Source organism: Acyrthosiphon pisum, chromosome A1 (assembly GCF_005508785.2).
Source record: "Acyrthosiphon pisum isolate AL4f chromosome A1, pea_aphid_22Mar2018_4r6ur, whole genome shotgun sequence".
Taxonomy (NCBI): Eukaryota; Metazoa; Arthropoda; class Insecta; order Hemiptera; family Aphididae; genus Acyrthosiphon; species Acyrthosiphon pisum.
Genome location: NC_042494.1, coordinates 9483959 through 9506806, shown reverse-complemented (window position 1 = coordinate 9506806; position 22848 = coordinate 9483959). Strand labels below are relative to the sequence as shown.

The window sequence follows — 22848 nt, the reverse complement described above, 5'->3', positions numbered from 1 at the left end:
AAAATATTATATGTACTTAAATATTATAATTTTTATAGAAAAAACAGTTAGAATTTGATGAACCTCATGGTAATCGTTGGAAGAGTTTAATAGTAACTAGAGGGTCATTTGGGCCAGATGATAGTGCAATGAATTACGTTGCGGATCTAAAATTTGATCACCCAATACGAATTAAGGTAAAAAGGAAAATTTCATATTCGTAATAATTAAATGCACTAATTTATACATTGGTTTATTTACAATTATTAGGAAAGAGTTAAGTATGCAATCCGTCTAAGAAATTATGGTGGCCGAACAAATAACGGTGATATGGGGTTAAGTTGTGTAAAAGGACACGACAATACACTTTTTTCATTTAATACATGCTCGTTAAGCTTAAATGGAACCACCCAATCTCGTGGTCAAATACCCTATATACTCTATTATAGGTAACATGAATATGATGTATAATTTTAAATTGTTTTCTAATTTTGAATTACCTTTTGTTAGTAACAGTCATGATAAGAATTGCGATTTTGAACGTAAAGTGTGTAATAAACTCAAAGCTCGTGAGAGTACTTTATCATTGTTGAAAACAGTTGTAGAAAAGTCAATGGAGTTGATAAATATGAGCATTGAAAAATTAAAAAAAGATCCACTTGTGTATAAATATTTAGGAGAATCGGCTATTGTGAATGTATTACTTCCGTTGGTGTTGGCGCATATTGGCCCGCTGACATCTTTTTCCAAAGACGCGAAGGTATAATAATCTTTAATAATTATTTATGTGGTATGATGTTAAAAGCTGTGGAGTAATATTATTTAACGTTATTTGCATGCATTATCCGTTTTCAGAGCGCTATTCATGTGTTGGAGCTCATAAACAAGTTGCTACCGGCTGTGACGTCCATTAATTTGTACTCCGCTAACAAATTAGACGTAATGCATAAAGACCTGAGTGATAAATTGGATGGGTCAAAACAGTTCGGAAAGTTCAAATCCTCCAAAACTGAAATCAGAGACTCCAAATGCACAACAACGTCCCATCATTATGCGTGGGTTGAAAGCGATCATCCATATACAGCTGCGACCGTGTCTAATTACAAGTACTTACCTAATTAATTTATTATCATTGTTGTTATTTAGTTATTATTTACTGTTAAATTCATCTTAAATTACTTTGGTGTGTTTTTTGTTGTTAGAGTTAAATTCCCAAAAGAAGTCAAATGGCTGTGTCTAGAGTTTGACCCTCGAAGTTGTACTGCACAGACTGAAGATTCATTGCAACTTTACATACCAAATTATCGAGATTATAGTGATGATGATAACAAACACGTAGTTACTACTCCTTACATACCGGTTTTAAAAAAATTTAGTAATGATCCAATGGAGTGGCCGTTCGCTGCTGTTATGTTGCCCGGTATATCTTATATTTAGATTTAAAATTTGTTAAGCACGAAAACATTACGTTTTATCAATATATTAACATATAGGTAACGAAGTCGTGTTTTCACTGGAAACTGCGTCTGATTATCTTAAGAACGACAGGATTTCTCGGTATGGCTTTCGTTGTCTAGTAATTGGGTACGAAGTAGAAGAACTAAGTAAATATCAAGCTCTAGGCTATGGTCTCGTTCATTTGGAAACCGAACTTTCGTTCCTTGGAGGGATGTGCGTCTCAACACTCTTAAAATGTGATATAATTTTACCCAACGGTAATTATACACCCTTGAACATTTTGAAATTAAAAAAAAAAAATTAATATATTTACCAAATTGTATTCGCAGACGATTTTACGCATGGCTTGGAACAAGGTTCAGTATCAGCTGCTGAACAGGTGTATGCTAAACACTCGGTATTATTGAAAAAAGGATTTGCGTTGGCGCCATTTCTCAACATTCAGCAGGTCATGGACGGGGTTTTGCCATTGAGGTGAGTGTTTAGAATAATATTACATTAGTCCTGCATGCACGTGGACTATAATCCGTTATTTCATTAGTGAATGAAACGTAATTTATCATTATAATATATAAATACTCCTCGGGGAGAATTTAATAGAGAATAGGATAACGAGAATACCCGGAGACCAGTGTTTTTGTTATAAACGCAGTGTTTTGTTATAGTTTTAAGTTTAAATGTAGGTATAGAAACTAAAGTAACTTTGAAGTACTAGGTACTTATATATTCAAACAAAATTGATTTACTTCGACTTCGAGTAACATTTAGATGTGTAATTAACTAAAATAAAATTATTCAGAGTATTTCATTAATTTTTTTCCTTAAGAAGATTATTCGACTTTTGTTAAATATTCTACAATTGTTCTTTGCAATACATAAATTGAATAAAAATGAATTGTTCTTCAGGATTTTATTTTTAAAATACTAGGCATATAGCTAAAGTAATATATAACAGTAATGCGTGAATGATATTGGCGGATAAGCATCAATCAAATCGTAAATTGAAATAGTATTAAAAAAACTTATTTTATCTATAAATAATCCCATTATATTTTTTGAATAACAATTAGCATTTATCTATTCTGTGACCGTAGAAAATCCTTCAAAACATAAACCTACATTACTGGTATACAATCAAATTTAATTAAAATATATATGTTATAATTTTATTAACTTTTTAATTTATTCTCTTTTTCTTTGTATTTTCACAATTTCGAAAACTATTTTTATACAAATGATTTATGAATATTCATTTGTTTTCAAAACAAAAAAAATGTTCTGAATTTTGGTCTTGTATATTGTTTTGATATATTTATATTTGTTTTAATATAAAAGATTAACAACAGCAAGAACTGATAAGTATACCATTTTAGACACTCTGAGTCACTAAATTAGTACCTATATAGTAATGAGTAATTTTAATTACGTTAATTATTTTCAAATGTAGCATAGCATTAAATATACTAAATATAATTAATCAATATGACTATAGGGACTTTTAAGTTTGGTCAATAATTTTTTCATAGCGTTTTTTTGATGATACAATATTTTAGATTGTTATCTTTATTTCCTATTTTTTAATTTAAAATTATTACCATCGTTAATTTAAAAAATATAATAGTACTATTAAATATTTACTCTCCGCTTTACTATAAACGTATGTTTTAAATTGTTAACATAAAAAATTCAAAAATATTTTTGTCGTGAATAATATAATTTATTAATTTGTACTATGCCATGGAATTTCGGTCCTCAGTATTTTAAAGACAATGCCTTAATCTATAATATGTCATATTTAAGATAATAATACATAGCGATTCGTTTTTTATCTCCTTAATATCATAGGATAATGTAGTATTAGTTGTCTAATAGTTATCTAATGTATACAATTAACATATTAATTCAGTAAATGTATTAACTGCAAGATTCAATTTTTGCAATTCCCTGTTTCTTGTTATTGCTTAAAGTTTTTTTTCTCATGGTGAATTAAAACCTTAACAGGGCACAATGGGATAAATGAATTACTAAAATAAAATTTGTATACGTATGCACTTTTAATATATTATTATAAAAGGAAAACATTAGATATTTATTGTTCAGAAGCAAATTGTTTAACTCAATAAAACACAACCCGTTTATTTGTTCATTGGCGACTGGTGGAGATAATAACATACCTAGTTATAGTATATATTTATAATTATTATGAAACATTATTGCAGTCAGTCGTTTGCCTACAAAACATGATCACAAATAAAGTACAAAATACCGATCATATAGAAACTGACGTCTTAGGCCAAGTTTGTTCATTTGTACATAATATATTATTATTATTATATAATACAGAAAAATCGGAATAGGTTACAAAAATCAAAAAAAAAATCAAAATCAAAATCATAAATATAAATAAAAACCATATAGGAGTCGGGAATAAAAACCCGTTACAAATCACTGGTCAACGGTTGTGTTGCTCTCTGATGTTGGTAATTAGTCGTAGACCTATACTGACTGTCCGTCGAACCCGTGCGCTCCACGATCACATGCAACTCCGTTTCTCTGTAAGTCTTTCCCTCGGGCATAACCATGACATGTCTGCGCTTGTCGCTCCTGCCGCCTCCACCGCCACCGCCGTTCTTCAGTATCGAACGGTTCTTGAGCGGCGACGACGCCGGCACGTTTGTCCACTGGCCCCGCTTGCGCTTCTTGTACCAGGCCCAACCGACGAGAGTGGCCGTAAGCGCGGCCACGGCCACCACGGCCACGAACGTCAGGTAGTAACGGCTCATCAGTCCGCCGCCGCGTCCGCCGCCCGCCGAGCAATGTGCCTCGTCGTACTGCTGCGCTTTGACCAGCTGGCCGAAGTTGCCGACGCCGTCGTCGTCCGGTGTCGCGCACCACGCTGTCTGCTCAACCACCCAACTGGGACGGTCGGTGTCCCGCGGATAGTCCTTGGAGAACGCCACCAGGTCGGTGCGCCACCGTGCCGGGCACCCGCACGCCCGCCCCACGATTAGCCAGTCCATGCGCGGCCTGAACCCGTTGGTGTCGAACACCAGCGCGTCGTCTTCGAACTCGGCCACCGTGTTGTTCTCGAACACGAACTCCTGATAATCGGCCTCGGCTACCTTGTGCGCTTCCACCGTGACCTCGGCGAATGCGCCGCGCTCCAGCCGGCCGAACGCGTTGTCTTCGACGAATGCGGGCCCGTGGCACTTGACCTCGAACGCTCCACTCCTCACGCACCCCGCCCGGCTGTTCTGTACCCGGAACACCTTGGGCCCGTGTACGCGGAACGCGTAGCTCTCGACCACCGGGAACGTCACGTTGTCCAGGCGGAGCTCGTCGTGCACCGTGATCTCGGTGAGCATGCGGCTGGGCGCCGCGCCCTCGAACCGGCACCCCTTTAACACGAACTCGTTAACGGCGAACTTCTTGAACGCCTGCTGGTCCACCTGCCCGAATACCGTGTCCCTGAACTCGATCCGGCCCGTCGTCCCGGTCAGGCTGCTGAACGCGAATGGCCGGACCACGTCGATCCGGACTCGGTTGAACGTGACCGACCGTAGTCGGCCGCGGAACGCGTAGCTGGGCACCTCCGGCACTGACGTCACGTTCGTGATGGTCACCGTGGGGCCCTGGTGGTGATGGTGCTGCTGTTGCTGTGGCGGCTGTCCCGTGCCGCCGCCACCGTTTTCCGTCCAACCGAACGCTTCGTTCGCCATTTCCAGCCGGCGCACCGATTCGATATCCACGGTCGACAGCGACCTTGCCCCGTCGAACGCCATGGCCATCACTTTGACCCGATCGCATTGCGTCACGATCACATTGGTGGCCACTCGTGGCACGTGTCCCGGTCCTTGAGCTTTCAACACGAGATCCTGAAACATTAAACCGATAGTTGTTTGTTATCACTTATAATGCATTTTGTGGATATTAATAATGTTACAACCTGCTCGTTTAAAATCTGATTGCTTTTTATTTACGTTACAACGCGTGTATAGAGTGAGCGGTCTAGTGTATGCGATCTACCCCGTATGTATAACATTATATAGTAATATGTTGGTACGAGTTTGCATGGGATCCGGAGATGTTATTTTGTCCTACACGAAAATCGGTAATAAATTATAGTTTATCCGGCGCCGTATAGCGGTGGGGCGGCTAGTATACGACGACGGCGGTCAAGAAAAACAATGGTACACGCGCGACCGAAAGGATTAAATGGCCGTCCCGGACCCCAAACGATCCCTTTGTCGATTTCGGAGGTCTGCATTTCGCGTACAAAATGTGTGTTTGTGTGTGTACAGAGTTCTTGATGTTTCGGATTAGGTGGTGGCTTTTGTGGGGAAATATTGTGCAGTAGTGCTATTTGCTGCAAAACTTTCGTACAACGAAAACACGTCGGCTAAGTGCCTTCTCGGTCGCTGGAGCGCTTGCCTTGACCGCTGCGGGGTGAAGGGTATGGCTAGAGGATAATTCCTTGAGTTTTATTTACCAGGGGTAGATGGGTGCATGATGCATGTAGTTGCAAAACACGATCGCTTCGGTGGTGGCGGAATCTCCAGTTCGCGGTATCCCAATCATACGTTTACATTTCTTTCATATACTGCAAACGTCGTCGTATATACACATTAAAACGAACACGTGGTTGTTATCTCACCTCGGGAATTATGGATTCCCCTCCCCACTTGCCATTACCCAATAGCCTTCACCAATACTCGCACCCCACGAGCCGCGACTAATAATTAATGTCAGTTTATTTAACGGTGTAGGGTGCCCTCTCCACGCCGCCACTGCCGCCACAACGTTATTTCGCGAGCTTTGGTATATTTTATTTTTTTTCCTCCCGGTCCGGGAAATACTTCGACAGCGTTCGCTAACGATGACATATGTGTACCCGACTGAAAATAGATGTTGGGCTTTACATCATTGAGGATTTTAAAAGTGACCCGAATGCGCTCTTATTTTGTTCACGTCCCGGGCTTTTGTCCCGATCGATCTTCCTCTACCCCGGGACCCCGTTCCCCTCTTTGTATACTTGGTTTTTTCTTTGGGTCTTCTCATTAATTAATCGCCATCGGATAATCGTGTCTCGACTCATTTCTTTAGGAAAAAAAATTGTTGAACCAAAAACCTGTCATTAAAAGAGGCAATGAGAAGCACCGCGTGTATTTTTTTCATTTATTATATAAATAACATTTCTCCCCCTCATTTATAATGTTATTATTAATGTAACAAAATCTAGGTAAAAGAAATCTTTTTAAAAACAGCTGGTCGAGGGTAAAAAATTTGTGAGGTGACACTTTTTTTTTTATTTATATAAAAGGTTACCGGCTTACAAAACACGCGAAAAAGTAATTTGTGTAGCGTTACGTTGAAATTATCATCAACTATGCGTTACGACACGCCCAACTCTAAAAGAACGGCGCGACGAGGGATGGAAGGGCCCGAGTTAAATATATTTAAATGGAAATTTCAAAAATATCACAAGGAGAGGAGAAAACATATCGTATAAAAAAACCACACCTGTTCCGAGGTGGTCCAAAAGTTTTTTTTTGCCAAGTTTTCCGTCATATCGCTTACACCGCGCGGTCGTATACAAGTATATATACTTGCATACTCGTATACAATTTATGGAAGTAACGCCAGCTAGCCATATACACCCATTTTCTTTCACATTTATGACTATTTTTTGTGCCCGAATTGACATGGATTTACCTGCGATTCGTGAGGCACTTTGTGGCACGAGCACCGGACTTGCGACAGGGAGTCATCGCATTCGCACTGCGGTGTGTCGCATAGACTTTGAGCACTGGCCACGTGGCCACTGATTACCAGCACAGCCGCGACCAGTGCAGTCCACTGATGCAACGGCGTCATCGTCCGCCGTCGTCCGACCGTTCCCGCTGGTCATCGCCACTTGTCCATCTTAGGCCTGCCGCGCCGCCGCTGTAAACGTGTCCGTCGACCATTCACTGTACTGAAAACAATACACAACCGACACGTTATACACGAATAATGTTATTTGCTTTTCGCCCACTTATTCATTATATTTGTATTCCTACTTAGTACATTGCACACAGAGGTGTCACGTATATAATGATAATGACTAGGTATACCTAAAGATAACGAAAGAAAACATTCACTCGAGCCCAATCGCACGAACTCGTAATATTTTATCACTATTATATAATATGTGTCAGTATTATATAGTGCTAGAATTAAATACAATTTAAACTAATCTTTATAACTCAGTTTTTTCACGCAGTTGTGTACGAATGAATTAATAATATCATCCTGATTGTATTTCGGTTATAAGACTGGGAAGGAATACAAATAAACACAGAATTTGAGTACATTTTCCCGAGAGAGTTAATGGTGCAGATGGTGGGAATTCGGGTGTAATAATAAGAATTAAACATTACCAAGACAAGGAATAAATACGCCCTCGGAACTAGGGAGGTAGCCGAATTACATCTTAACTGTAATGACAAAGTGTTTGCACGTTTGAAAAACGAGCTCCCTAGCCAGTGATGGACGTTCCCTTTTCCCCTTAAAGCGCTGTAGATATGTCAAAATAGTCTCGTAAAATATTATACGCTTATGAACTTTTGAGAAGGTACCACTTTGCTACATGGTTTTGTACGACATATAGATAGTCACTTATTTTCCACTTTGTCGTGCCGTCCGTGACATGTACGTGAATTAGCCGCATAAGTCGCTGGTTTCTTGTGTATATTCTCCCTGTGTATACTATATGCTTACGCTGGCTTGTAAATGAACCGTTTCCCCCTCTCTGAATCGATTATTCTAAACAAATACTTAGATATCAAACAAATAATTTTGAATAACTTATTGACTCTATTGTTGAGCGTTTTAGTATGAAATAAAATAAAATATACATTCAAGTACATGCGAAAAAAATACATAATGTTCCTAATTAACAATTCTCTTTTGCACCGTTGTCGCCATGTGTTCCCATGAGCATCCTTCCGGTGGAGCAAACATACTCGTATATCCTTTGACAACGAACCCTTGACCCAAATAAATTGTATTCCCATACAATGAGGGTAACAAAAAAAATCATAATTCCAGTTTGCAACGTTTACCCAAACTCCCATAATAAACGTGCCGATTTCTAGTACAATGCGACGGTGACGAGGGTTAGGACTGATCGTTAAAACATTCTTCGACACTTTATGGGCCACAGGAGGCGCTTTTCCGAGGCGATTCCTGGCCGATTAAACGCTCCTAGGGTTTAAGTCGTAAAAAAAAAACAGAAATAAAAAAAAAATGGATTAAGTCACGTTTTCTGCCTATCCCTAATAAAAACCCCTCTGAATAATTGCAGTATTAACTGTATCAAATATAAATAAAACATTCGTACGCCGAGATTTATTTATCGAATTGGTCTGGGTCTTGTATATTAGTATTTTGTGTGTGTGCTTGATTTTTTTTTTAATCGTAAAATGTCTATGGTACCATGATATTATTATGTACTTATTAAAACGCTGGCTTAGGTTATGCACACAGCCCAAATATTCGCAAACAACTCGGTGTAACGTTAACCGTATATTAATAATTTCCGAGACGCCGCAGAAAGTTCTTTTTACCTTCCTGGCGGGAAATATTAAGAACGAAGCACATTTATTATAACTTATAATTAGCAATTTGTCTATCCCCGGACACGCCGTAGACGGGAATACATTATTATTATCTACCTACCTACCCTCAGATAAGTTTTTTAGCTTTTTTTTTAGATGCACGCCCGTATAAACCTAACAACGCTATCCATACACAACGTGACAATGCGTAGTACAACGAATAATTTATAATGCTTTCAAATACGTGTTAGGAGGTGTAATAATATTATATATAGGCACTTAAAGTTTTCAATTTTATGTTATTATAATGTTATTATTTATTGTAAACGCCTACTGCGTATAATAGTCTTGTCGGCGTACCTATGTGGCTCTGTCTAATCCGATGTCGTTGTTATATACTAAAAAAATTATGATAATAAAGAATCTGAAAGAAATGATAGACGCGTATCGAATTTTGTTGTTGTAAATATAAACCTTGACGACATAAGTCAAGAACTCATGTGACGGCCGTTGTTTTGCAAAAATATGCGTTTATTTAATACGATAATATTGTACATATATTATTATTATAAAAATAACAGGTATTCGTTAAGGGCCATGAAATTCGCGTCTGTAAATGTGTTTTCTGTTTATTGCTTATACAGTTTTACAGTTTAGTTACAACTCAACGACGCTGGAAGCGTAATGTGTATATTGTCGTAGCACTCGACGTGATTATCAAGGAATCGTGGGGGGAGTATAGGAGCTGTAGGTGTCGTGGGGTGTTTGTTTAGAATATGGAAAAACAATAATTTTCTATTTACTTAAAAATCACGCAATGTTTACCGCCGTTTTTTTGCAACGGAAAGGCAGAGAGAGAGCGAGAGAGATAGAAACATATAGCTAGTTGATCTTCTCTTCTTCTTCGTTAAGATTTTTTTTTATTTTACCCATTTGACATTTTTCGTTTTTCATTTCACAACTCCCGTACATTTTATATTGCCATAGAATAGTAATGTTTTCGGGCTAACTATCGAATCGATAAATATTAAATATACATGCCGCGTTGATACGAGTATAATACGACCAACGTGTTTAGTTGTTGCAATAATTAATAAATCATCATATTATAATACGCCCGATAATTGCGATGACAGTTCACACACAATCGAATGTGTGACGTGTAATCGCGTGCGTGTTTAGAACGCTGGAATAAAATATTGTTCAGAACTTTGACGAAAACAACCCGCGTATTCTGTAGAATAATATTATTATAGATAAATTTATTATTATAGAAATAAATCCAAATCCCAATCATATGCACATAATAATATTAAACACCTTTATTTAAACTATTAATTTTAGCTAAGCTCTGTTTAGGTGGTTATTACCTATCATTAATACTTTTATCATATTATATTGTTATTTTTATGGAGGTACGGACGATTATTCTACACTATTTAACTATTGCCTATTGGGTTATGCATTTATGATAAATCTTATCGAAAAACAAATATAACTATGGATAGAACGTATCCACTGACCTACATTTAGGGTACTTTTGTTTTCGCAAACACGTGTTCATCCGTCCGTATTTTGATGTTTGTTTAAAAATATTATAATTGCTAGGCGCAAGTAAGTGGAAAATCTCTCAAAAAGCCGCCGCGCGTACGCTGTTTTAATTTTTCAACCGATTATTTCTTTATAATGTGTTTTTATATTTTGCAACCAGGAGGTAAAAGAAATTTGTAAATGCGCATTAATTTAAACTAAGTGTGGAAAACTGGAAACACCGTCATCGTAGCTTTTCAAATAACTTCCGCATAGGCAAATCTCGTTTAAACACACAAACTCCTCTACAAAAGACAAAATGTTGCGATGTTTTTCCCGTTCTATATATATAATATACTATTATTCATAGTAGACGCGGTTGCATGGATATGTATAGTGTAACTTTCTTAGAACCCAGAACTTAAACCAAAATTATTAACTTATTACTGCCACCCTTTGTCGGGTTAATGTTTTACGTATATATCCGCCCCCAAAGGATAATTAATCACCTTGTCGCCTGCATCTTTCCGAGTTCGCAAAACCACCACGTCAATAATTACAGTAATGCAATTAAGACGTGTTTTTTTACTGCCCACCACGATATACATAGGTCTATTGAAGTAAATAATATTTTATTTTTTAAATGCAAATTCGATCGCTAAACGCAATTTGTTATTACAAAATGAGGCTATTTTTCGTTGTGATTACAAAGCGTCTAGATACATTTTGAAACATTTAAAATTATTTATACGATTTTCAGTGGAATTAAACCTTATCCGATAAAATATGAATGATTCAACAGCCGTTAAATATTATAATGTTTAAACCGAACAAGTCCGTACCTCCTATTACTTTAATACTTTTGTCAGCTTTAACTTAAGCGTGTCAGAAACTTTTCACGAGTTTATCATATTTTAACTCTGTGAATTAGGGGGAAGAAAAAATCACTGTTTTGAATTCGAGTTTTGTGCGTTATTATCATCTTTGATTGGACTGTCTGTTTTAATTACTTTTTTTTATTACTCGTTTAATTTCGTTTATTAAAGAAAGTAAAAAAAATTAAATTAATTCAGAGAAATTTGTATGAAATAAGCGACGACTTTGTCGGAAAAACTTTTATTTTTATTTATGATTAATCACTTTTAACTTTCATACCATGTTTCGTCCCCCCTCCTCCAAATATAACAATAACGACAGCAAAAACAACAACAACAACAACAATAATAATGATACTATATAATATATGAGTGTGATGTGTTTGGTGAACTGTTTGACTGTTATAATTAGCGGTGGGCAATGAATGGAAATATTATTACAAGGAGAGCAAAACTTCTTTAATATGTACACCGAAAGTTTTTCGATTTTGCCCCGTCGGCGGCGATGGCAACGGAGGCTGCCTTTTCAGTTTTCACCGAACGAAATTGATTTCTACAAAATCCAATATAATATATATATATTTGTCCAAACACCGCGGAGATGTCGGTGAAGCTCCATTAATTTTTACCCCATACAATGCGCCCGCACGAATGATTAATGAAAAAACGTCGCGTTGTACTTAAATATGATATCGTATCGTTTAAACAAGTATGTGTGTGCGTGTGTGTATTTATTGTGTATAAACGTTTATACAGCATTGTATTTTCTCGAGGAAAAAGCGTTTACACGCGAGAGGACGAGGGTAAAAATGTATTTCTCTAAGTGCAGTGCGAATATATTATGTTTTACCCGTTACCCGGTTTTGTTTTTACTCGCGTATCGCGAATTTGCTTATTTTTATTAAAATGTTTGTACATTGTATAACCACGTTTATCGATTTTTTTTTTTTAATTGGGCGTGTATTGTTAAGCTATAGATCGTGTAATAGTGTAATGCATGTAAGTACCTACAGGTTATTGTGGGTTATCGATGAAAATGTCTAAATATCTAAATTATACACTGAAGAGGTCGGTATTTCAATAATTGATGAATTAATTAACATTATTTGTATTTAATTCCACGAACGAGACACGGGCATTTTTTTCCTACACAGGTTTCAAAAGTTCACACGGTAATAAAATCGCATTTTTATTTTTAATCGTCCCCGCAGGTCGAAGTTTGCAACCAGCCTCCGGCATTACATTATACATACATATTTTTACTACCTGCACCTATACCTATATGATATGCGTGTTATTGTCTTATCGTTAAGATATTATAATTACAGCATAATATTATAATATCAATCTAAAATATCGACCACATTATAGTATAATACGTTTATATTTATAGACGGTATACGTTTAAAATATAAGTGTGAAATACCTATGTCAATAAGATTTATTGTAGGTACTCTAAAGTATTTCGGCCGTGCGAAATATCCTCGGAAAAAAGCGTCAAGGCGACGAGTTATGTACACATATTATGTTTATAACAATTTAAATTATTCAACGAAAAAAAAAAAAAACGAAACTTGTCGGTAGAGAAAATACGAAAAAAAAAATTTACGATCGCGCCGAACTTAACTCGCGCGCACTGTGTGTACTGTTTTATTGCGCACTGTTACTGACTGATAGCAATGGACGACCGTACCGTCGGAACACCGTCGTGGACACTGATACCGTCGAACGAAACAGCGGCGGCGGCGGCGGCTGGCGGACCGAGAGCGCCTCGGCCGCCGCACTTTGCGCGGTGGGTTTCACTGCACTCCACGACTCAGTCGAATTTTTTTTTCGAGCCGCGCGGCTCGTATTTATTTTTTCGACGAATTTTTTCCCACTTCAGTTTTTCTGGCCTTCGTAGCACGACAACAACAATAACTATATTATTAATTTTGTAACGCCCCGATGTTAGTTTTTCAATGTATCACGTTTTCCACGTTATTTTTCGACGGTATAATATTTCAGTACATAAATGCATATTATTTAGTTACCTGTATTATGAGAGGTAGGTACCTACTTGTTTGCCGATATTTCTATCAGAGTTTTCACGGTCTATTATTACAATCGTCATAATTTTTATCTGTGTTGTACTATGACATAATGACTGGTATACAGTGGCACATAATATATCCAATACACACAGAACAACGGTATATTATGCGATAGACGCGTCGTACTTTATCATCGATTGTCATCGATATCGCAAAATATAATATATTATAATATCCAGAAAGAATGCGGGGACGATACATAATAAACCGTTGTATAATAATAATATACACTTTTATGTATATAATATTATATACGAACTAATATAGTACCACGACCGTCTTTGGTCTCGTAAACATTTGAGTTTACTGCTTTCCCCTTCCGGCTACGAATGATTTCATTTTTTTTTAACTGTGAATAATGTAATGAAGTCGTACGAGCCGGACGATTCGGAAATCCGATATAAAATTAGGAATTATTATTATATTATCCAATGTAAATATAAATCTGCATATGCAGTGGCGTTTTGAAGGGGTTTATTGTTATAAAAAATATTTATTTACATAATAAATGCTATATTATTTCTTATGACGATATCTTTCCGATTTGTCGTATAATATATTTTGAGCTCACAATATAATATATATTTTGTTTTTCGTTTTGTTTATTTAATATATGATCACGGGAACCCGTATGATATAATATGCCTAATATGTATTATATATTGTAAATGTATATATTATATCAGCAGTTGTATTGTATACTATTTGTGCGCTTGCAGACTGCAGTAAAATATATAAATTATATTATATTGTGATGTCGTGCAACAATCGCAGTGCGAACAGAGCAGATGACTGCGCGGCGGATTTGGTTTACGGAGAGCAATGCAGTATAGTCGTGTATTTATTTTACGGTTCGGCAGTCAATTCGGATTCTGCCAAATTCGCGAACGTTGTTTGTGGTGCAGGGGGAATGGGGAGCGTGGGGTATTTTATACGGTGCCCTCATAAAATCTGTCGTTTTATCGTGTCGCGCGAATAGAACCGAAACGTGATAAATATAAATTGTTATCACGCGATTGGTGCTGCGGAGAAATAAACACGCGCGCGCGCTATATAATATAATAGCTTAATATAAGCCGACGGACAGACAAACGGACGGACGGACGGTGAGCGACCAGGGTGAGGGTGAAAGACAAGGCACTACCGACACACGCCAGTGGCGTAGGTACTACAGTGGCGTACACGAGGTATATCCTAAAGGGGAAGCATACGCTAGGGGACGTATAATAGAGTATGGCCTATATATATTATTATTCGATATAATGACGGGGAAATGGCCCTGGGCCGTAACTGATTACGACGACAATGGCTAAACACAATATATATTATGTTTATTGTTTATTGTTTACGGACACAGTACTGCAAACACCGTGCCATCAGCGCGTTGTCCAGCCGCTTCGATTTTTCGGGTGGAACCATTTTTTTGATGTTTTTTTCTTTGGTAGAAATTGATAAAACGCGTTCTTTATTGGTTTTGGGAAAATTCAATCATATTATATTATATAAACATATTATGTACTCGTTGAACGGCCCTATACTTTAAGGTATAGTTTAGGAACCAATTGCTCTCTACTGTATATACATATTTGTAAAGGTCGTATCATCGTCGTTGCGGTCATTCAATTTATAATTTACGAATTTACTATAAAAGTATTAATGTATTAAGTTTATTGTTTCCATACACGGCACACACGAATAGAATTTGCATACAAGTTTGCTGACATTAAACAAAAAATATTCATTTTAGTCTAAACAATTCTGAGTATTGACTGATGAGTTATAGTCGATAATCAATGAATAGACAGTTGTAAATTATGATTTTTTTTAAAACAATTTTAGTTATATTGTTATTGTATTGCTTTCACACATATCCACATTTAGACATTTTGCTCCCCGATGTACGAACAAATCGGCGCCCCCAACTGGGGCTTTCCCTCGGGGAATATGGGAGATAAATCCTCATGAAATTTTTAGATTTTGAGCAAAGAAAATAATCTATTGGTTTTACAATAATGACGTGTGCTTTTTTTAAAAAATATTGTTTAGTAATTTCATGAACCCTTCCTTCCTTTCCGAAGATAAAATTGAGTATACTTCACTAGAGTCTTGACTTATTCATAATTTAAGTTGTTTTTTTTACATATTTAGGTAGGTACTTTATGGATCATATATATCATGGAATATAGGTACTGTATTATAAAATATGCAAATTCATATTATATTTTTTCAATATACATAACTGTTCGTAAAATTTTTTAATAAAAACAATTATTGTTTAGAATCTTAATAGTTGAATTGTTGATAAAGTAAGGATAATTTTTTTATTTTATAATTATTATTGAAAACGTTATGTATTATTTTACTTCCTGCAAGTTTAAATAACCAATAGGTTTATGTATTATGTTTCCATATTTTAGAATTTTAAATGTAGTTTTTGAGCTTTATAGTGCAAAGTTAAGATCGTTTTTAATTAACTTAAGTCTATTGAATCATAATAAATTTGGGAAAAGGAACTATTATTAGGTATATTCTATTAGCCATAGTCCCCTCTCCTTAAATGTTGCCCTGTGTATCGTAGTATATTTATGGTGGTATTTTATGCGATATGCATAACGAATTTACAATATATTGTGCTGTGATTATTTTAATATCGCTGGTATACTAAAACTCTATCAATTTATAAAGCTGAATAATGCATGTACCTTCTATACATAAGATATATTATTATCTTTCACATCCTGGAAAAGAAAAACACTTTGATGTTTTGCCTTATTTAAGTTATTATATGCTTGGGTTTAATATATATATAGGTATTTGGTGAAGTTGATTACATATAAAAAGGTATCTATTTTTTAAAATCTATTTTATTCTTAGTTTTGTTTATTAGTTATGTTACATGTTGCTGTATTATATTATATAAATATCAAAATCGGTATATTATGACGCTTGGCATAATATAGGAAGAATAATTATTTCGGATTATCGATGTCTAAATACTTACATCATGGTAACGTCTATGCAGCTATATAATATAAAAAAACAAAACGACGATGATAAAATTGAATGATAGATTGATACAGACATTTTATTAGCTATTTTATTGCATATAATATTATAAATTTATTATTAGTGTATGTGTATCTATATTTTAATTTCATATTATATTTAATAAAAAAATATATATCTAAAAACCATTAAATAGTTATTATGTTTACCATATTAATAATAGCGCTGTTATTAATATTAATATCACGACTGAACCAAAAACATACACACACACACACATAATATATGGATTATATATTTATATGTATGGATTATAAAACGATAGCAACTAACGAAAAAAACAAATTAATATCATATAAATTATCAAACAAGACTACAAGAGATTAATTTAATTTAGCTTTTTATGAATAGGTATATCATTAATGTTCATAGACTGTACAAATCTCAATTCATATTAAGAATTTCGTTATAAATAAATTAATAGTCGTATAATATTAGGTATACATATATATTTTTTTAAATATAATATGTATAAGTTAGTTTGGTCGATATTCAATTTAATATTGTGTGTAGATTGTAGGTGTATAAAATTACTTTTTAAAATCAGAAAATAACAAATACATCTGTATGTACCTATACGTGTTTAATGTATTTAATATTTTAATAGTTAATCGTAATTCAATTTACAACTTCATTTATTATATTCCTCGTTGGGTGTAAATAAATAAGGTCTTCACTACGAAAGGAATTTAATACACGGTTGATTTCATTAATGTTCTTTAATTTGTTAATGAATAATTTAAATAAAATATATTTTGGGTGGTTACTTTGTTGAATCCTTGTTGCTCTAATTATGGATATTATACTACACAGGCGTATAATATTATACTTTAATTAGCTAGCCGTTTACAAATTAATTTTTTTAATGAAATTATGATAGGTGGAGGAGTACTGAAAGTGAAATTTAGGTCTTAAGTACCTAGCTCCCGGTAATGCATGCGTGCACAATTCCTATATACCAATGCTTATTATATGATATTAATGTGATATCGTTGTTAAGGTAACGCGTTATTGTTAAAGTTTAGGTAAATTGTATAAAACAAATAATTTTTGTTAAAACCTTAAGTGAATATTAGCCCCACGTTATATTATATAATTTTATCGTGACAATGAGTTGTATTTGTTTTCCGACGAAACATCATCACACCGTCACGGTGTAAGAATGCGAGTTTGAAGAGTGCGCATATAATGTATTATGTAATACAAACGCGCGTTAAGAAAGTGTATTATTGATTTACTATATTTGTATATTATATATTATATATATATATATATGTTGGCTATCAGTAGTCGTATTACCAAAAAATAATCGATGGTTGGATTTCAAACACGTGTTTCGTATTATGAAATCCGAACGGTTGATGATGTATTCATTATTAGAAATAATAAAACAGTAATACCCTATAAATGTAAAATGTGAACTACCTATATATTATTTATAAAATGTGTAATATTATTATATTGCGATCGCTGCAGAACTCGCACGTGTTGATTCGACAGTAAATAAGAATAATGCATAGGTACACATTGTGTGTATATATAGGCGGGTGACGTAGTTAATATGAATCCATTACGTTCATAATATATATTTTAGTGCGATGTCGTAATATTTAAACGATCTCAACCGGAAAACCTACAGATATCGTCGTTGTTTATTGATATCGCAACCTTCGTCGTGTACGTATATATGGGGGGGGGGGGATCAAGATGTAAATCCGAGAGGGGCGTGCGACTGTTGATACTGCTGATAGACAGCAGATGCCACTTTGTGGAGTCTTTGTGGATAACTGCAGCCTCCCGGCTTATGTAATATTATTAATTATTATGTATACACTAATGTTAGTGTATATACAATGTAAATTTTGGTTTTAGACCCAAAAAAACTATTAATAGTTTTATCAAATCTATAAATACAGAATATCAATATGCTTGTATGCTTCTAAAGGTGTCTACATATATAACCATCGAGTTAAAAAGAAATTTAACATGTTCAACTTTTAGATTTAATTTTGTTATATTTTTAATCCTTTAGAGTTTAGATCATTTAAATTGAAATTTGTTAGTCAATACTCAATGGAATGACAAATTTGGTTGACATAATAGCGTGCTCTGAATAATAATTAATAACTAACTCGATACGGTCAAGCAAATTTCACTATGTAGTGATGAGGTGCGTAGTTGGGTATGTTAATATATTATAGAATATATAGACAATTTTAATAGATGTGAAAGTCGCTAGTGTATTGAGAAAAAAACGTTAGTTTTTTAAAAATATTTTCCTTTAGTAAGTAACGGTTTCTTACCCAAAATAATGATACTTAAAATAAAAATACCCATTGTGCTTCATGTTATAGGTGTATTGTTTATCTGATTGGTTTTGTACATTGTATTTATTTGAGGAAAAGTTTATTCATATCTATCTATATATATATGTATACACGTCATTTTATTTGTTTCATATCTCAATGGATAATCGATAAACCGATCAGTTTTTATAAAATTTGTTTCGAATAATACCATTAATTACTTTCTGTAGTTAAATACTTTCGATTAGAAACTGGTAATTATTTTCATTACCTATTACAATTCGCAAAATTATTTTACTCGGTGATAATCAAAGGGCTCGATGAAAAAATGAATCGGGTTTCTTTTTTTTTATCACATTATATTGTTATTTTTGTTTAATATTTCATTGTAATGTATTGTGGAACAAAATATATTCCCAAGTCTTTAGTCAATATCATTAAGGAATAATATGAACAAATCATGAAATACCCATCAATATTGCAGATTGAGTCTATGTTGTATAATATTATAATGTATTGAGAGATGACCAACCTACCATAACCTTGCATCCTAATTATTTTGAAAAACGTCATATCTTATCCATTCTGCTGTCGGAAACGATTTACCGGTCCATAGCTCCAATCTGTACGAAAAATTCAGTATTTTGTGGTTTAAAAAAAAAAATAAAAATAAGAAAGTTAACCGATGCCTTCGTCGATGGTTACAAAGAATCGGAAATGAAAATGTTTACAATCTTCAAAACTAATTATCATGGGTATACAGGCATATTACTAAAATATAAGGATAGATGGAAAAATAGCACATTTGACGTTTTTTTTTCAGTGATATACCATGATGATGGCCTTGTAACGTACGATGAATAGATTTCGTGCGGCATGATACTATATCAATAGTCTTATCGAATCTTGACTGAACGTATGTAATAATTATCATAGATTGCAGTATTTTTTATTGAGAGAGGAGGTAAAGTTATAAAATATTGGAAAAAGGAAAATTTTAAAATAACTGTTATTAACGCGTACAGTCCATGCGCACTTACACAATTCTCGCCCCTATAGTCCTATAACATCATCGCCTGAATTCACTCCTTTAGACACCCTTTTGCGCGCGTGTGTGTGTGTGTGTGTGTGTGTGTGTGTGTGTGTGTGTCTGCAATCTTATTATTATATAACTATTGTTATTGTTATTGTTATTGTTATCATTTATTTCATAAACGCATCATTGTTTTCGTCATCATAGTATGCGCATTTATCGAGTACACATTTATCGAAAAGGCCTCGTATAAGACTTGTACTATTGTATGAGATGTGTGCACATGGCACACTGCAAAAAGTCACGTATACACTGCGCGATTTTATATAATTTTCTGCAAAGATGATTGACAAAAAAAACAACGTTAGAAATCGCTCGTAATTTGATTGACTCTTGCCCTTGTTCTTTTATATCCTACAATTGATTAAGTATGCAGTTAGTCGTTTAAATTTAAATTTCCGTAATTTATATATGAATTTGCATGTATGAAATAAACTCCAGGTGCTTTAAAAATATACACCATATACCACATTAAAACTAGTGGACACCCTCATGTATTACTTCGAGTGTAAATATCAATAAAAAAATTGTATTTATTAGCTACACGTTAGAATATAATATATTTTAATATATTTATCACATTTATTTATATTTTTTTCAGGTAAGTGTGAATTGAATGTATTTCTAATGCCGAAGTAGAGATAATTGTAAGTATATTATATACCGATTTGTTTATTGTATTTAATAACGTATATTATAAATCTTCTAAATATTAAATTCCTTTTGGCAAGTATAAGTTTCATTAGATTATAGTAAGTTATTTTTATGGTGTACCACTGTACCAGCTGTGTTTTTTAAAACAGGTATTTTTTTTTTATTATTAATTAACCCGCGGCAACTTAGGCCATTGGGTGATTTTTTACTGTGGGAGAGGGTACTGTAAGTTTAAACACGCGTGTCTTGGTTCGGCAGAATTTTTAGTGGGCACCCGTAGGTATCTGCCATGTCCGGATGGCGGAGTAACGTTACCCCAGCCCCACCCGTGGAAAATTCGATTTTCCGGGAAAACTGTCAGAGCAGGAATTATGAAAACGTGGTCAGGAATCGGCAGGAATTGAGTACTAATTATTGGCGCAAAAAAAATTTCAAAAGTCAAAATGGGGGGGGGTGGGGTAATGTACGTGGATGGCGGCACTTCTCTCTGGACACCGTGACTTGCCCGAAGAAAAATGCCACCCGCGGCCGGCATCGAACCGGCGCCGATGTGCGTCGCGACTGACGCCTTAATCCATGCTTGGCCACTCCGTCCTCACAGGCATTTGTAATAATACTATCATTCCCGTATTTGTGTTAAATAACGAAAGTTATATTCTAACAATGACGAAAGTATTATAGTTTAAAGATAAAATATTTTACTGCACGTATGAATGATTGCTTTTATTCACTCATTTAAAACCTAGCCATATTTTAAAGTGTCTCATATATTATATAATTATTATTATTCATACATGATTACAAAATTCTATAAAATACTTATAGATCTATACGAATTTTCTGTTCTGTAGACATTTTTTTTACGTTCGCATTGTATAATAATATATACACAATTTGTCTAATTGTGTTGCGTTACGCTCATGGCATACGTCAAGTCGGTTGGGAATCGATTATAGTCCATTCGCTCAATGTGACCGTTTATATCAAATGCATTGTATTACTGAGGAAACGAATACAAAAACATTATTGAAATACATTTCTAAAGATTGAAAGTTTATTATATAGGTACATACATCGGATGTCGGACATTTGTCACGTTTCGCTTACACATGCATAAACGTGCAGTGTTGTATTTTTATTACGTACTTAGAAATAAAAACGATATATTCGTATAATATGTATTTATATATTTTTATACGCTGCAAGTATATATGTTACATCTACATTATTTGTAAATAATAATTCATTGTATCAAAAAGTCGCTACTTAGCGGAACATCATATTATACCTCAGGCTGCTAGGGTTATATTGGGCGTTAAAAATCCAAAGTTACACGTATTTCAACAATATTATCTTTATTTGTGAAGTTCTAAAGGACTTGTTGAGTTAACATTTTTAGAACTCATAAAAATATCCGTTGTAAATAACGTTTTTTAGATGGTTTAAGATGTAGAAAGTAATTACACTTGTGTCCAATTTCTAGGTTTTCTAAATTTAAGTTTAAAATGTTAAATATTAAACCAGAAAAAAATAACAAATTGTGTATCGATGTTCTATAAGTAATTTAGTATATAAAGCATACATAATTATATAAATTATGGTTGAAAGAGTAAAATCTTTTGGATATTATAAATCATTGGTTATAATGTAATATAGAAACATTTTTATTTCAACTGATAATCAAACTATAGAGATACCTTGGGTCGCTGATTTTTGGTAGTTTACAGAGGATTGATAAAAATATCCGGATATTCAATAAATTACCTTCCTAAAGACATTTGAGTTCAATTTATGACTAACGTATTATTATATAAAGGCTAAATGTGCAGCTTTTGAAATATACATATACTATAATACTATATAGTATATAATATAAATTATATACCTTTCCTAAAAAGTAAAAATGTAGTAAATATATTTACAGACTAGAAAAAGATAATATACTTTGTAATTGTAAAACTAATAGAATTCTATTTCAAACAAAATATTTAAGAGGATATCAGCTCAATATTTGTTTTCTTTCTCAGATCCACGCGTAACATAAATAAAACGATTTTATCTGAAATGTATGATTTTTGAGTAATCTTGAGTAAAATCACGCATTACAAAAATTAAAGCGGATAATATTATTGAGGGTATATTTGTAAGTTTTATATTTTATATTATTATTTGACTTGGTATTCGACTTTTAAAATA

The 22848-nt window shown here is 34.2% G+C and overlaps 2 protein-coding genes across 3 annotated transcripts; one reads left to right on the top strand and one right to left on the bottom strand.

Moving 5' to 3' along the window:
• The first annotated feature begins 18 nt into the window (after positions 1–18).
• LOC100571957 (E3 ubiquitin-protein ligase highwire-like) lies at positions 19–22489 on the top strand. Of its 2 annotated transcripts, none has more exons than XM_029486603.1 (8): positions 19–176; positions 250–428; positions 496–739; positions 835–1085; positions 1182–1399; positions 1473–1694; positions 1767–1911; positions 20600–22489. In XM_029486603.1, exons 1-8 carry the CDS (start codon positions 129–131, stop codon positions 20601–20603), a joined length of 1311 nt encoding a protein of 436 aa, XP_029342463.1. In that variant the 5' UTR covers positions 19–128; the 3' UTR covers positions 20604–22489. The 2 variants fall into 2 exon arrangements, with proteins under 2 accessions (XP_029342463.1, XP_029342462.1); XM_029486602.1 differs by having other exon boundaries at positions 490–739.
• On the bottom strand, positions 3473–13230 carry LOC100168483. The gene is made up of 3 exons (XM_001947097.5): positions 12867–13230; positions 7150–7411; positions 3473–5312 (listed from the first exon to the last, which is right to left on the bottom strand). Exons 2-3 carry the CDS (start codon positions 7309–7311, stop codon positions 3876–3878), a joined length of 1599 nt encoding a protein of 532 aa, XP_001947132.2. The 5' UTR covers positions 7312–7411; positions 12867–13230; the 3' UTR covers positions 3473–3875.
• Positions 22490–22848: the final 359 nt, after the last annotated feature.

Coding starts and splice junctions, on each gene's coding strand:
- LOC100571957 (XM_029486602.1), top strand. CDS start 129: ATGAATTACGTTGCGGATCTAAAATTTGATCACCCAATACGAATTAAG. Junction 1,086..1,181: donor GCGACCGTGTCTAATTACAA/GTACTTACCTAA, acceptor TTTTGTTGTTAG/AGTTAAATTCCCAAAAGAAG. Junction 1,400..1,472: donor CGCTGCTGTTATGTTGCCCG/GTATATCTTATA, acceptor ATTAACATATAG/GTAACGAAGTCGTGTTTTCA.
- LOC100168483 (XM_001947097.5), bottom strand. CDS start 7,311: ATGACGCCGTTGCATCAGTGGACTGCACTGGTCGCGGCTGTGCTGGTA. Junction 5,313..7,149: donor AAGTGCCTCACGAATCGCAG/GTAAATCCATGT, acceptor TTAATGTTTCAG/GATCTCGTGTTGAAAGCTCA.